This window comes from Phoenix dactylifera, chromosome 6, assembly GCF_009389715.1.
Source record: "Phoenix dactylifera cultivar Barhee BC4 chromosome 6, palm_55x_up_171113_PBpolish2nd_filt_p, whole genome shotgun sequence".
Lineage (NCBI taxonomy): Eukaryota > Viridiplantae > Streptophyta > Magnoliopsida > Arecales > Arecaceae > Phoenix > Phoenix dactylifera.
In genome coordinates, this window is record NC_052397.1 from 4140077 (window position 1) to 4155633 (window position 15557).

At 38.7% G+C, this 15557-nt stretch overlaps 2 protein-coding genes across 3 annotated transcripts; one reads left to right on the forward strand and one right to left on the reverse strand.

The window, feature by feature from the left end:
• The first annotated feature begins 202 nt into the window (after positions 1-202).
• Positions 203-9197, forward strand: LOC103702254 (oligouridylate-binding protein 1B-like). 2 transcript variants are annotated; one of them, XM_008784591.4, is made up of 12 exons: positions 203-519; positions 1796-1857; positions 2268-2370; positions 3995-4071; positions 4152-4213; positions 4326-4413; positions 4610-4685; positions 4782-4812; positions 5111-5230; positions 7131-7216; positions 7624-7797; positions 8564-9197. In XM_008784591.4, the coding sequence occupies exons 1-12, from the start codon at positions 409-411 to the stop codon at positions 8843-8845; spliced, it is 1272 nt and encodes a 423-aa protein (XP_008782813.1). In that variant the 5' UTR covers positions 203-408; the 3' UTR covers positions 8846-9197. The 2 variants fall into 2 exon arrangements, with proteins under 2 accessions (XP_008782813.1, XP_008782821.1); XM_008784599.4 differs by having other exon boundaries at positions 7134-7216.
• Positions 9198-12009: 2812 nt separating this feature from the next.
• LOC103702271 (FCS-Like Zinc finger 13-like) lies at positions 12010-13381 on the reverse strand. Its single transcript, XM_008784609.4, has 2 exons — positions 12795-13381; positions 12010-12493 (listed from the first exon to the last, which is right to left on the reverse strand). The coding sequence occupies exons 1-2, from the start codon at positions 13313-13315 to the stop codon at positions 12331-12333; spliced, it is 684 nt and encodes a 227-aa protein (XP_008782831.1). The 5' UTR covers positions 13316-13381; the 3' UTR covers positions 12010-12330.
• Positions 13382-15557: the final 2176 nt, after the last annotated feature.

Here is a 15557-nt window from a genome sequence, read left to right on the forward strand (position 1 = left end):
TCGAGAGCTATATTTGCTCTCCCGGGCCCATCCGATCCATTGTTTACTCCGGACCGGTCCATCAGCGGATCGGACTCGTTTCGGACCTGTCCGATATATCGCAGAACCGCGAGATATTTCGGAGAAAGGACCGCTACGGATTCTCGATCACATCTCTGCCCATCCCTACCCCACCTATACTCCCTCTTTAAGTACTCGCCTTCCCGAACCTTCCCTTCGCTCTGCGAGCCCTCGCTTTTCTCCCCCTTTTCTCCGCCGTTCTTCCCCTTCCCCCCCTCGATTTCGAGGGTTTTTCTTTCTTTTTCTGTATTTTTTTTCTCATTTCTTGGTAAACCCTAACCAACTCCCATTCGATTCGATCGAATTCGAGTATTTTCATCTCCCGTAAGAAACCTAGGGCAACGAAAAATGCAGCAGCCCAGGCTCAAGCAGCAGCAGGCCCTGATGCAGCAAGCTCTCCTACAGCAGCAGCAGCAGCAGTCCCTCTACCACCATCCTGGCCTCCTGGCAGCCCCTCAGGTTCCCCCCAGTCGAAGCCCCTTAGTTCTTTTGTAGATCGTTCTCTTCGATTTCGAGTTCTCTGTTGAAGATGACGTATTCGTTTGATTTCCTGCGGTACTGTTCTCCGATTAGAGTTTTTCGCCGCCCGGTGCCCTCTTTCTGTGAATTTGGTGCATAAGGGGTTTGTGGTCCGGCGATTAGGGTTTTGGAGGCGGTTTTGATAGGGCCCCGAAATTAGGGTTTTGTTTTTTTTCAGGAATCCGCTGATTTCCGGTTTGTTGCTTTATTCTATGGGTGATTTTTCCAAGTGATTTTTACTTTGATAATTAGGGTTTTGAGTACGAGTTGTTGTTTGACTTAGAAATTAGGGTTTGTTTACTAGAAGTTTGTTTCTTTGATTTGTGGCTTTGCTTGTGTATTGGGGTATTTGTTTGTTGTTTCTTTCAGCAAATATGAACTTTGGCTTGTGGGCAGTTTGATATTGGGTCGAGGGTTTTGTGTGGTTATCTTGTTGCTTTTTGACTGTTATTTCTGACCGTTTTTCTTTTGTTTAAGTGAAATTATCAGCGGGTACATCTGCGTTTAGAGTCGATGAGTTTCTTCTTCTTTCTGGATGATAGGTGCCAGAAGTTCTTTCCTTGGTATATTGAGAATCTGGTTCTATATCTTCTTGGGTGAATTTGGTCTGTGAAAATCACATTTCAGATGAAAATATTTTCTTTACGTGGTCAATTTTGCATAAATCGGTTGATACTGCAGTTGTCTGTTTTAAAGGGAAAAGCTTTTCTAGAATCTCTGAGTTAGTTTTTCCCAACAAATATCCAATCTATTGTCATGTTGAGGCAGAATTCTCTTCGGGTTAGAATGACCGAGGACTATACTCCCGTATGGTTCTAATTTTGGCTTTTGGTGGCATTTTCTTCAACTAGCCACTTATTTAAACTGCAGTCTGTTAGCATCCAGGCCTGACTTTTGCGATCATTTCTTCTTTTGCTTGGGTTTCTGTTCGTAATGTTTTCATAGGTTATGCTATGACATAGGAAGGTTGGGATAAATGCTTGTTTTACCATTTTTTTAATCCGCTTACGTGGGAAAATTGAGTGTGTGAGAGTGAGAATAGGTATTTTACTTTGAAGTTTGCATATTTTCTTTTGACATGTCATGGCATTTAGTGTTTTTGCTGCTATCTCGTAGGGTTGGTATTTTTTTTAATTTTCACGTGAGTCCTTTTTTTCCTTTTTATTTGGGGGCGTTGTTGTTCTTTTCTTGTTCTTTTACACTTTTATTTTTGCAGATAGAGCCAATCCTAAGTGGAAATCTGCCTCCTGGATTTGATCCAAGTACATGCCGCAGTGTGTGAGTGTTGTTGGGGCATTCCTTTTATTCTTTTTCCTTTTTTTTAAATTTAATGCGCACTATGCCAGGTGTCCTTATATACCTTTATTTTTTTTTTGTCATGCTTTTTTTAGTAGTTAGCTTAACATTTGATCATGAAACCCTTGCCATTTTTGAGGTTAAGCTTTTGCCCATGTTTTTCCCCCTCATCCCAAAATGATGGATCTGCTTTTCTGAATTGTAATAATCTCTGCTAGGTTAGATTGGTTGAAGCTAATGTTCATGTTCAGTTTGCAATATGAGATCTTTTAAAGTTGTTCATTCGTATTTTCAACTGTTTTTAAGCAATATGCTTATCAGACTTTCCTCCCTGATGTATTAGCTGTGGTGCTCATTTTGTTCCTGCATTTTGTTTTCTGAGAGAACTTTAGGTATGTTGGCAATGTTCATGTTCAAGTTACTGAAGCACTCCTCCAAGAGGTGTTCCAAAGTACTGGTCCAGTTGAAGGATGCAAGCTCATTAGGAAAGAAAAGGTTATTTTTTTCCTGTCAAGATGCACTTTTAGTTCCATTCCCTGTTTTCTAATTCAGTTGCATAACTTAATATATTATTTAGCTCATCTGTCTAGGTATTCATATGCGCATTGAAGGTAGGAAAAAATGCATGTCATTTGTTAACTTCTTTTCCAGATTTCATTGCCTCATATCATGCTAAAATGCCTCTCTACTATGTCAAAGGGCTCATGTACACTTTCTCACCTGAAAAGGGAATTAGTTCTTTTTGTTTTATGCTCTTCATTGCAAACTAAACGGTATCATGTAATTATCATGTAAGTAGATAATTAGAAATGTGATTGGCATATGCACATTTTCCTGTAACCTCTTATTGGGTGTTATTGGATTAGTGTAGCCTATCGGTTGTCAGATATTCATCAGTTTTAAGAAATAATTAGTCTTTTGAGCGATATTTGCTAAAAGCACAGCAAAAACTAATTTGATGTTGTCTATTATTCTTTCCAGGGCCATCTTCCATTTCATTTTTATTCTTGTCTGATAAGTGGATTGTTTATAGGGCTGTCAAACAACTTGAGCCGCTTGAGTTTGGCTTGAGCTCAGCTCAAGAAGAGCTCGAACCAAGTTTTATTCAAGGCTAAACAAATCTAGTTTGAACAAGGGAAAAATGAGCTCAAAATTGATTTCAAGCCTATCGAGAAATCTACCCAGCTCAATAAGGCTAAACTTGATAAGGCTTGAGTATATTCATACGCACATTATATTATATAGATAATAGACCATCAGTTTAAGGCTTTACTTGGTGTATTTTGTTATCCTTTGAAGCAACTAATTGTTAATTTGGTCCTGGACCAAGCATGGCATCAAACTTTTATCAAGCCATATTTCAAGTTAGAACTGGTTTCAGCTCACTTTAGGATTATCAAGCTACTTAATTAGGCTTTTATTCAGCTTGCCTTGACATTAAGCTTGAACTGAGCTCGAAATAGTTTTAAACAAATCAAGCTTGATTTCAAAATTCAAGCTCAAAATTAATTAGAGTCCAAGCTGTTGGGTTGATCCCACCGCTCACTGACTATGCAACTTTCCGCTTGATGGAATATATTGTAGTCCCTCCCATTCATGTTGCTACACCAGCCGGTGCGAAAGGATCATGTGAACTTTTAGTTTGTGCCACTGATGATACAAATGTGGTTGCCTCAGTAAGTAATTGTTTCACATTTAGAAGATCATGAATTTAAAGATGAAAACTTAGATTCTTGTATCCAATTTTTTTGTGGATGTTTTGGTCAAGCAGATAAAGATTTTTACTCTAATTTGTAGCCCAAGTGGCCCATGTTTTCCCACTGCATCAGTAAACAGTATATTACATTGATGTGCTTATTGTGTATCTTAGCCAATTAATAACTTTAAGGTACATTGGATGATACATTTTGCCAATCATAATATCTGTCTTTCTATATCAAACAGATTGCTTACATGATGAAACTTGTAGACATGTTTTATAAGTCTTCCAGATACTTTCGTATTATGCTTTGACTAAAACCTATGTTTCTTCATTTTGTTCATCTGTTTTGCTGTGACACTGTCAATGTCAAACTTCTTCTCATGCAATGGTTGTTGAAGTTTCCTTCCACTTTTGCAGTCGTCCTTTGGTTTTGTTGACTACTATGACCGTAGATCTGCAGCACTTGCAATTGTGACACTCAATGGGAGGCAGCTGTAAGTAACATATATTATAGTCTTGTTGGCTATGATTTGTTTTGCAAATTTATCTTCATCTTCGTACTGTGTACTTTCAGGTTTGGGCAGCCTATTAAAGTTAATTGGGCATATGCCAGTGGGCAAAGAGAGGACACATCAGGTTTTAAGAATTTGTTTTCTTGATATTCCCTTACATCTTTTCATCATAAGTGCATCTAAGTGTCTTGTTCTTAATGAGTGACCATGTCTTCCTTTTTTAAACCAATCTGCAGGGCATTTCAACATCTTTGTTGGTGACCTTAGCCCTGAAGTCACCGATGCAACCTTATTTGCATGCTTCTCTGTATATCCCAGCTGCTCGTAAGATTCGTATGGCCTTTATATTTGTTTTACATTTTTCCATGGATATTCATTTAATATATGCTTAGCAAGAAGTACATTTTATGGGTTAGTGCTCATGAATAATTACATAGAACATTTTTTTTTTCTGTCCTTGAAGATTTAATTTGCTTGTTACCATCTGTGTTATCACTCAAGCTATTATTTTTTATTGTAGAGATGCTAGGGTTATGTGGGACCAAAAGACAGGACGCTCAAGAGGGTATGGCTTTGTTTCATTCCGAAATCAACAGGTGAATTGATGAAGCTATGATCAATTTGATTTTTTTTTGTTGTGTGTGTTTTCTGGCTTTGCTTCTACTAAATCCACTTCATTGTTCTGTTGACAGGATGCACAAAGTGCTATAAATGATTTAACTGGTAAGCCGCATTTCTATAGAGTGCCAGTGCTTATCTTTTTTCTCCACTTTCTTGTGCGTGTGCATGCTGTTTGGGCCTATAGCTCAATAGTTGTCTTACATGTTGCAATTGCTGTTGAAGCTTGAAGGATATTTCCATTCATATTCATGAATTTATATGTTAAAATCCACTTGGAACAAATATGCCAAGATTGTGCAGTTTTATGGGAAGAGGGTCTTTGTATTTGCTTCTCTTTTTTATGCTTTTGTAAAATGTGACTTGCAGTCTGAAGATTGTGTTATATGCCTATAACTTGCAGGTAAGTGGCTTGGCAGTCGGCAGATTCGTTGCAACTGGGCTACAAAGGGTGCCAATTCTAATGAGGACAAACAAAACTCAGATTCTAAGAGTGTGGTGGAGCTAACAAGTGGATCAGGAGGTGAGTGTCATTGTGAAATGCTGCTTTAACGGCGCTTTAATATGGTGCTTTTATGATGGTTATGATTATCTTTTTGAGACCAGGGGGTTACATATTACCAAATTACCTGTTGCACTGCAATTCAGAAATTATTTGTTTATTTATTTATTTTTCAGAAACACCTAATTTGCTCTTTTTTCTTATGACTTTCGGTTTTCTTCAACTATAGCATTTAAATCTCTCATGTGTGTGCATGTGTTTTTGCGTGCGTACGTAAGAGTGTGTGTGTGTGTGTGTGTGTGAGAGAGAGAGAGAGAGAGAGAGAGAGAGAGAGAGAGAGAGAGAGAGCGCAACTATACCTGCCTATGAGATGATGAATTCACCGTTACAGCACTTGTTATAGGAAAAACCAGTTTATGTAGTCACCTGATGGAATTTTAACTCATCGTAAATTAATATTTGTTCAATTTCAATTTTCAAAGTTGCATGACTGCATGAGAACTCTCAGAATTCAACTTAGTTTTTTTTTTAAAATTTCTCAATAGATAGTTGTGATTCTTAAGTTTACTTTTTTTTTTAAAATTTGTTTTTAGTTTAGGATTTCCATGCATTTGCTTGAAACTAATGTTTTTGGCGAAATATTTAACTTAAATTGTGTTGCAGGTGACATTATACTTGACAGACTTGTTAATGCGAAAAAGTTGGTGTCTGACAATCTGAATCGATCTATTTTTATATATGCCTGAAAAAGATTGTTGCTATGTGAAACTTTTGTATGCTATTAGGTCAAGGTTGAAACTTCCTTTGATTTTTTTTCTGAGATGGGTACAAGCACAAAATATTATAATTGTTTTTGACTTTGGTCTGGTTTTGATTTTGATACTAGGACTATAAATACTAAGTATATACATGATATAAGATACATACATATTTGTGTATACATATTGGAGTATAGAATAAAATTAGAGCAGAAACATTAGAAGCAATTGATTGAAAAGGCCAGAGGGTTGAGAAACTTGCAGAAGCTAATGCAGCAATACATATGGTTATGATCAAGTGTATGCACATATTCTCAGTTATAAACAAACCCAGTTTTAATAATGGGTTGATGTGAAAGTTTGTTTATAATCTAGCAATATCTAAAGAAGCCATGATCGTTGTCACCCTTGACCGTAGCTTGATTTCTTAGGTTCTGGGTGGAACCCTTACTTGTTGCTCAATTACGTTCTTCTTCAGGATAGGGCTAGTTCAGGTCTCAATTCATGCCTTAGATATGGTCTGTTATCATTTCCTATGAAAGATGAAATGTACACAAGTTTTGGAGTCATTTTTTTTTAAAAAAAATCAATACTTCTCACTTACTTTCCATCAACTTAGCAGATAATGACATAAATGTTAGATTTCCAATACGGTAAGAACTGGGCCTGTTATCTTTATTCTAAGAAAGGAGCATAAGTGGATTGCTTATAAGAAGGCAGTTGAAAAATTGTTGAACTAAGGTCGTATCAAAGTTAATTTACTCTTATATGTCTAGCTTGTTTAAGCCAGCAATTATTTTGTAGAAAAAGATCTTATCTAGTTGCCTTTGATCTTCCTGTGCTGTATCTGTGCTATTTTTTTTTTTAAATGGTTTTACTGATTTCCTAAGGCTTTATTGAATATTGAATAATTCTGTGGTGTTAACATAAATTCAACCTGGGTTTTTGGTTAACTTTAATAGAATTGTCTAAAAGAAGCTTCCATTTAATAAATTGAACTTTCATTTTTTGGTACAAAAATTGCACTGTCAATTACTCAGGGTTATTGGTTGACTGATAATCTTAAACCCTCCCTATTATTTGTAGATATCTTTAACTTTATTTTATCTTTTTGTTAGTTTAATATGAATATATTTTTACCTACCTGATTTTTCCTTGTGCAGAAGATGGTCAAGAGATTGCAAGTGACGATGGCCCAGAGAATAACCCACAATACACAACTGTCTATGTGGGCAACCTTGCTCATGAGGCAAGTTTTCTCCCTCTCTCTCTAAATGTGATCCTTCCTCCCAACAGTCATTTTTGTCCATTATCTTAGTTACAGTCAACTTCTCAGTATATGAATATAATTGAATGTGTTATGCTTCCTGCATTCAATGGTCAAACATGCAAAGCATTCAATAGTCAGCTAATTTTCCTCAACACCTGCTGCCCCCCTTCCCCAAGGATTTTAATCTATACTGTTTCCTGAATGGATACCCTGAACTTTATGCACTTTTATTTTTTAATAGAATGTATTCAAAATTGAGCAACGTATTTATGATGGTTTGAATGGGTCTGGATTGGCCTAACTTCCCAAGATCCTTGTTTTATTGAATTTCATATTTTTAGTGCAAGTTAATTATATATTGATTTTTCAACATTGAAAAATGGCAGGTTACGCAAGTTGATCTCCACCGCCTCTTCCATGCCCTTAGTGCTGGAGTGATTGAAGAGGTTCGTACACAACGGGATAAAGGTTTTGGTTTTGTGAGATACAGTAACCATGCAGAAGCTGCCCTGGCTATTCAGATGGGGAATGGTCGAATTCTTTCTGGAAAGCCAATCAAGGTATATTTTGATTATTTTCAATAGTGGTCTTTTGATAGCAAAGAGTATAGTTTTCCTTATGTAGTTTGAATGGGTTGATATAGTTTATGGGGTAGATTTTGTGACTTATGGAAAAAATATTCTTTGCTCGGTGAAATAGAGGCTGATCACTGGAAGGCTTGCCAGCCAGTTGAATGTGCCGAGTAGGATTGGCAGGATCTTGTGGAATTAAGAAAGAGGGGCTAAGAAGATGTATGGCTTAGTTAATTAATGAGTTCTTAGGGCCTAGTTTAATTTACAATTTGCTGTTTTGAATGAATACAGTTTGATTAAGCCACAAAAAGTGGATATGATCCACATATCTATTCCAAATAGATTACTTTATTTGGTCAACGCTCCAAAAAGTGGTTTAACTGGGTTAAGTTCATTTCATAGGGGGAGATTAAAAAATAGATTTAACTACTTCATTTCTCTTTTCTCTCTGCTTTTTCACCCGCTAACCCTTGGAAGGCCAACCGAATAGCAAGTAATCCTGCGGTTATCTGGTTAAGGAGTGGCTTCCAATGGGTAAAACGTATTTACCATTCAGCTAGCTATTTGGGGCCTCAATGCTTTATTTTCAATGATGAAATATTGTGACTGGCAACTAGATTTTAAATTGATCTGCAATTAGTTTTCGTTGTATCATAACTTTTGACTGGTTATTGTGTATGAATATTAGTAAATAGGAGTCGTTACCTTTTTGACTGCAACATATTACTCAGTTGTTTTAACCTTTATTTTGCAGTGTTCGTGGGGCACCAAGCCCACTCCACCTGGGACAGCCTCAAATCCGTTGCCCCCTCCTGCAGCTGCTCCGTTCCCTGGGCTCTCAGCAACTGACCTCTTGGCCTATGAGCGTTCATTGGCATTGGGTAAGATGGGTTCTAGCCAGCAGGCACTGATGCATGCCCAGAGTCAGCATGCCCTGAAGCAAGCTGCAATGGGAATGGGTGCTGGAGCTAGTCAGGCTATCTATGATGGCGGGTTCCAGAACGTTAGTGCAGCACAACAGCTCATGTATTACTAGTTATTCAGATGACCCCCCAACTAGGCTTTTGTGTACCCCTGGGTATCTCGGAAGTTCTCTTCTGCTGCTGCTTTCTACGCCATCTTTTTCTCTCTGTACCGTAAAATCTTCTACTATACTTTTATTTGGTTGTGCTGTTCCCCTGCATGTTTTTATGATTGTATGGATATTTTTTAACGTAGACGCATATGGAGTGTTTTGTAGGGATGATGACAATTAATTGGGGAACTCTTGTTCTATTATTTTTCTTTGCTTTTTGGGTTTTTATTTCTTTAGCCCCGAGGGTTCACCTGGCATCATGGTTTACTGGTGCAATATTATTTTATTGGAAAAAAAATCTGTGTTTGCCATATCTTCTATTCTTTCTGAGTTCACTTGGCTGGGGTGGTGTCCGGTACAAGAGTAATGTTGTAGTATTCAAAAATACTGGAGTAAACTTCGCATTACTAATTAAATTCCGACAGCTTGAGAATTTTTAGTTGACAATGCTGTGCTTTCGTTGGGGCTGTCCGATTTTTCTATTTATTTGAGTCTCGTTTCTAGCTACGGGCTTCTGGCTTTGTTACCTGGTGCCTTGAACGTTTCTGGGCAGGTGAATTCTGTGATCATCCACAGCATGTTCCTGTTTCAATATCGGGTAGAGTGTTTTTGCCCTATCGATTTCTTGGTTGCGTGATTCTTTTCCATGTCCGGTCAGGATAATTTAGTTTTAGAGGGGGAAGAGCTAATTATGAGGTTCCTTTGAACTTGGTCTAGTCGTTATTCCACTTTGGTAAAACGTGTTAACGGACTTAAAATGCTTCATGTTTCGAGATTCTGTACAGCCTTTTTGGTCTACTGAGCTGCTAGTTGGTGGATCCTTTAGACGTGCTGGGGGTGGGTTAGTTTTACAGAGGGAAGAGCTAATTGCGAAGTTGCCTTGTTTTGTCGTTGTCTATTTTTAACTTGTTGGCTTTGCTGTTATGTACGTCCTTTAGTTTTAGTTTTAGGCTAAAATTTTGTTTAATAGCTTTCGCGGCGCGGTTTTGTTATTCGGAACTCGTCTGCCAGAGTCGTAGCCGTAGGAGGTAGTCAACTTTTAGACATATTGGTTTTGGATGCAGAGCTGAGGGTCGTTTAGGCTCGTCACGTCCGGCTTGTTTTACGGGTTAGTTTCATTGTCCTGGATGGTTCTCGACCATAGTCATCAGTTGGATCCGAGAGGGCCCAAGGGGTTGCGTCCACTCTTTGCTCTAAAATATCTGGGCAATGGTGAAGGACAGAAGGGCCTTCCAGGCCAAATATGTTTTCCGTGAAGCTAATGAAGTTGCGAACTGAGTGACTGATTATGTAGTCAGTCACTCCAATAGTACCTTGTGAGTTGGAGATGTAGAGTTGTCTCTAGCACTCCGAGGTTTTTTGTTTTTTGATTTTATTGGGTGTATCCGTACTAGTCAGGTATGATCCATCCGTTTTAGCAAAAGGAAAAAAAAAAACCCTAAAAAAGCCCGGATAAATTAAATAATTCTAACCACCTAATTCTCTCTCTTCCTGTCTACTTTCACACATTTTGCACAACCTATCCCACCGACCATGGGAGCATCAACAGAATAATGACCATTCACGAGTTAAATGGATAGAGGCCGAATATCAATGGTTAGATATGTTCAAGGGGTGATAGCTATCCAGCACAGTCTGAGGTTCTTCCAAATTAAGTTATTTCTTCACTGAAAAAGTACAGTTTATTTGAGAATTCAAGGAGGAGGGAGCACGAGGAAATTTCCTCATTTGGTTATTCAAAAAAAAAAGAAGGTGAGAGATGGATGGGCGAGAAGTGATACGAAAAGGAATCAAATCCTGTTAATATCTAAACGGTGGGCGAAGCCCACAAGACACCTCAATGATTAATGAAATGAGAGAACTAACGGGCTCAAAGACTAATCCACGTCGTCAGAGAATACAAACACACGCCCCAGGCTCTGCAAGACACCTCGGAAACGGGGTGCGAGAAGAAGCGAACGACCGAAACCAATCCTCCTGTCCCCATCCAACCGGTTCCGTTTCCTGCCCTCCTTCCTCGCCGCCCCTCTACATCGAGACGTATCCCTCTTCTCCTTGCGATAGAAATGCTCTAGTGCTGCGTTGGAGCCATGTCAGCCAACATACTGCAGCTACAAAACTGTCTCCTGTCCAGATGTTGGATTTCTCTCTCTTCTGTTCCCATTTCTTTGATTGTCTTCCCTGAAACAGCATTATGATTAGATTGAATTGCCCATTTAACTTAAAAAATGATACACGAAGCTTCGGGCTCGAATTTTTTCTTCACTGAAATATTTTTTTCTAAAAAACTGGTGCTTGAATATATGATACTCAAAAAAATAAATTTTTATGACCAAAAGAGATTACACATTTCAGAATAGCTTATATTTGGTTGAGCATCTATTTTTCTAAAAAAGTTACGTAAAATATCTCTTATTTTCTTAATAATTTTTTTTTTTTAACTCCATTCTATCTAAAGGTAGTTTTGAAGAAATTTTTTTTCTAATTTCCAACTAGTGGAAATTATTAAACTTTTCTATGTCTCATAAAAGTTTGTTTGCTTACAAATGTGAAAATCTTACTTTTATAAAAAAACTATTTTTTTATCTCTTCTTTAAAAACTCAAACTAAATATAAAGTGGAAATCTTATTTTTTTACTTTTCCTCCTCACGAACCACACAGGTGCTTCATGTTAAAAAATGAATGACCAATCGTGTTTTATTGATTTGGAATTCAAGAAATGTTATCAACTATTGCGGGTCAATACGGTGTTTGACGATGAATTAAAGGCATTAACTCAATTGCTTATCCAAGTAGTTGAAGCACTCTTGGACTCTGGGAAACTAATCGACAAATTACTGCTGCATATCTTTTCCTTCCAATGCTTTTCCAAGAAAAAGTTTCTTTTTTTTTCGAACCTTTTTGAGATTCACTTTTTATTTTTCTTTTGTCCTCTCGTCACAAGTTGTTCGAAGCAACAAGAAAGGATCTGATCCATTTTCAGTTTGCTTAGGTCTTTTGCTCCATCTCGTGCAAATAATTTGCACATGAATGGGAATACTCCATCTAGCTCTATCTACGTTTGGTTCTCCATCAGATATGACCATGTCCTCCCCTAAATACCATTAATGGAGTCCTACTAATTCCCTCTTCTAAGTTATGTGATGCATTTATATTCATTCATGAAGGTATAACATGATCCTCGAATATCAAACAAGAAGATTTGTGGCAAATCACCTTCCCAAACCTTCGAGGAAGAAAATTTCAGAGCATTATTATTATTATTATTATTATTTTCTTCAACCCCAAATACAGATCACACTCCAAAGCTCATGCTGCCAAAATTTTGCTATGCCGATCCTATCACACCTCGTCATCTACCATGTATAGCTGCCAATTCTCATGCTCTTCGATGCCTTCCTCTCAATCATCAACCACTCTCAACGGTCGATGATGGGTTCAAGTGCTAGGCCGCCACGATGCCTGTAAAGAAGAGCTGGCCACCAGAGTACGGTGAGCTCGAGACATGATCCGATGGCTTCGAAACTTCTGATCCACATTTCTCCTGGTACTCGTCGCTTACGATTTGCCGGTACCGGCACTCCATGCTACAAAATGCCTTCTCCCCTCTGTTGTAGTCATAAAACCAATTAAATTACGACCAGCACATATATATACCAAGTATAACTTTAACAAATACAAGACTTGGTCTAAAGTTTGCTCTTGTAACCCCAAAAAAGGGGGAGGAGCACACGTACGGCCGAAGATTAAATCTAACACAGAATAATTCATGATCATCATATTTCTCTTTTTGAGAGAGGCGTCGCTTGTGATCATCACGAGTTCTAATTAGATTTAAAAGTTTTGCATAATATTTTAGTATTACTTTATTAATTTTGAAAATTTTTTAGAGAACTTAAAAATAATTACCTGTACATGTATATATCTTTGCCATGAAGCCTCTTCCTGCACAAGTAGCAATAGCTAAGGAAATCAGCCATATGAAACGCCGGTGCTTCTTCAGGAACCCTCTTAGTCGACCCGTAAAAGTGACCCAGCTCCCTCCATCTCAAATCCTGAACAACTTTAGCCCCATCACCGCAGCAGCCACTCGTAGTGGTTGCGCAGCTTCCACCGCATCTCAATTCGGGAACATCTACACACGATCTATGTCTTCCGGCGGTCCTCGGAGAATTAATCATTATCGGCGCCGTCGCGTGGAAATTAGGCGCACCCACGACGAGCTTCTTCGAAACCTCGCCGCCGGCCTTCTCGAGGGCCGCCACGATGCCCAGCCCAATGCCTTCCGACTCCCGATTCTTCCACCCCTTAGGCGAGAGCGGGTTGCGCTCCAGTGGGCTTGGGGACACGTCGGCGGGCCAAAGCGGCCGGTCTCCGGCGTGTATCGGGTCCGGTAGCTTCCGGATCGCCGGCCGGGATCTCTGGGCCATCCTGGCCGGAGGGAGTTCAGGAAATGGAGAGGGAGAGAGAGGAGAGAAGAGTGGAGAATTGGGTTCTCTTGTATCCTTTTAAAGGCCTCCAATTCTAGTTGTTACTTCTTTTAGTTGTTTGTGTTTTTTTCTGTGTTGCTGGGCGATGATTAGGTACTGAAACCCATGGACCACAAAAGGCGGGGGATAACCATGTGTGTCTTCTACACAGAAACATCTGTACTGGAGATTATAATCCATCAATCTATCCCGTCCAATGGATCTGATGGACGGTTGGGATTGAGGTAATGGTTGGGTTGTACAAATGTTTAGGATGTGGAAGAATCACATATTAACTATATTAATAGATTTGGAATCTAAATCATAGTTTGGGAGGCCGTCAGGGCTGTCCATCTCCGATGATATAGATGGGTGACCGGAAAGGGTTTACAGATGCCGGTTTCGTAGGACACGGGTGCGGGGCAAGGGACTAACACGCGTCGGGAGGATGTGCCTTGCTGGGGTGGTGACCGGTACGAAACCACGATTTCCAGGGGCTGGAAAACGATGGGTCCGATTCCCGGTGGCCGGATGAATCGGATGACCAAAATACCCTCTTGGCATTATGTTAAAATACCAGCAAATATATTAATGACTAACAAATGAATTTTAAAGTTAAGGTGCCGTAAATAATTCAATTCTGAAAAATTGGAATATGATATTAAAAACTTTGTTAAAAGTTATAATAATTAAAAAAATTAATTATTAGTCAAATTTAATATCTTTAATTTAAATAATATGCATAAAATTAAATATATACGATATTGATTGTATAATGGTGTAATCTCTTAGTGTGTATGAGAATTAGTTTTCGGTAAAATCAGTATTCAATTTGCCAGCATCACATCGAACCATCTTTCCGTATAATTTCGAGGAAGAATCTTCCATAGATGGCAAAAGCTAAAAAAGATAAAAAAAATAGATAGTTAATATTTTGAGAAGCTTTTTTTTTTATTAAGAGAAAAGCACACTAGCACAATAAATTAATTGTATTTGTTTAAAAATTTTAAAAAATTGATGACTAATGTTAAATTGAAAAATATTTACATGCTTTTGATTAAAATTTAAGAGAAGGGTATGCCTAACCTTCATCAATTGTCCAAAACCACTCAATGAAACCGCCGGGGACTAAAAAGGAAAGGGTATTTTCGTCTTGTTACTGGGATGTTACTGCCCCTTCGATTGTGACGTCCCCGGGACCCCGAAATCCACTAGCCACCAAAAGAGCCTCCATCAACTCGCGGGGCCCACGTATGTTTCACGTGTAACTTTACACGTTAAAGACCCTCATTTGCTAGGATTCCTCGAGCCACGTGACGGATGTGGGCCCTACTGGTGCCCGCTCCACTAAACGACGCCCACTTCCACGCCATAAAAGGCCCACGAAGTGGACACAGCCTTTGTCCTGGGCCCAGGTCATCCTTCTGTGTAAGTCTACCACACCGCTGAAATAATTCTCTCATTTTTGGGGTCTATCCGCCATCCATTAACGCCGTTATATCAAAATACCGTTACGTGATGCAAACTATTGATCACATCAAATCAACTGTGCTTCTGGACAAAATCACTGCTCATATGATATGACACTAATTAAAACTATTTATCCTTTAATATAGAAGTAAGTCAATACTTTCCCTTCTCTTTGTTATATTATAACCGCAAGGGAGTATGACAAAATCAAAGCTAAACAGTAGCTTGCACAACATAAGAGCGAATTTACTTTTTTTTTTTTAAGAAAAAAACACATAACAGGGGTTTCAAAGATGTTACAGTGGCAAGTATAACGTTATGTATGGCTTTCATGCACCAAGCAAAACATTCTTTCCAATTCTTAAACAAACCCAGGTTCCCATCCCTCGAATGGACATGAGGGCCCAGCCCTAACGCTGTTCTCAGAAGGTGTTCTCAGAAGTGGGTGCATGGGGGGCTTTCTCTCATCCTTCTTCCATTTACCGTCAAATCATGATGGCTTCTATGGGCAAGACAAACCATGGCCTGTTAGATCCCCGTAGCGAGAGGGTGGGACCCAGAGATAGCATTTTCCAGATCAATCAATAGGGGGGAACAATGACTAAATTGGTTGTTGTGACAGATGTGGCATATAGTTCCTAATGGGACCCACATGTTGTCACTTTTCCTCATGATATAATTTTGTATGGTTCTGGATTCTAAATTCCACTTTATTTGGGAATAATATCTCTCA

Coding starts and splice junctions, on each gene's coding strand:
- LOC103702254 (XM_008784591.4), top strand. CDS start 409: ATGCAGCAGCCCAGGCTCAAGCAGCAGCAGGCCCTGATGCAGCAAGCT. Junction 4,414..4,609: donor TCTGTATATCCCAGCTGCTC/GTAAGATTCGTA, acceptor TTTTTATTGTAG/AGATGCTAGGGTTATGTGGG. Junction 4,813..5,110: donor TGCTATAAATGATTTAACTG/GTAAGCCGCATT, acceptor TATAACTTGCAG/GTAAGTGGCTTGGCAGTCGG.
- LOC103702271 (XM_008784609.4), bottom strand. CDS start 13,315: ATGGCCCAGAGATCCCGGCCGGCGATCCGGAAGCTACCGGACCCGATA. Junction 12,494..12,794: donor AAAGATATATACATGTACAG/GTAATTATTTTT, acceptor TGACTACAACAG/AGGGGAGAAGGCATTTTGTA.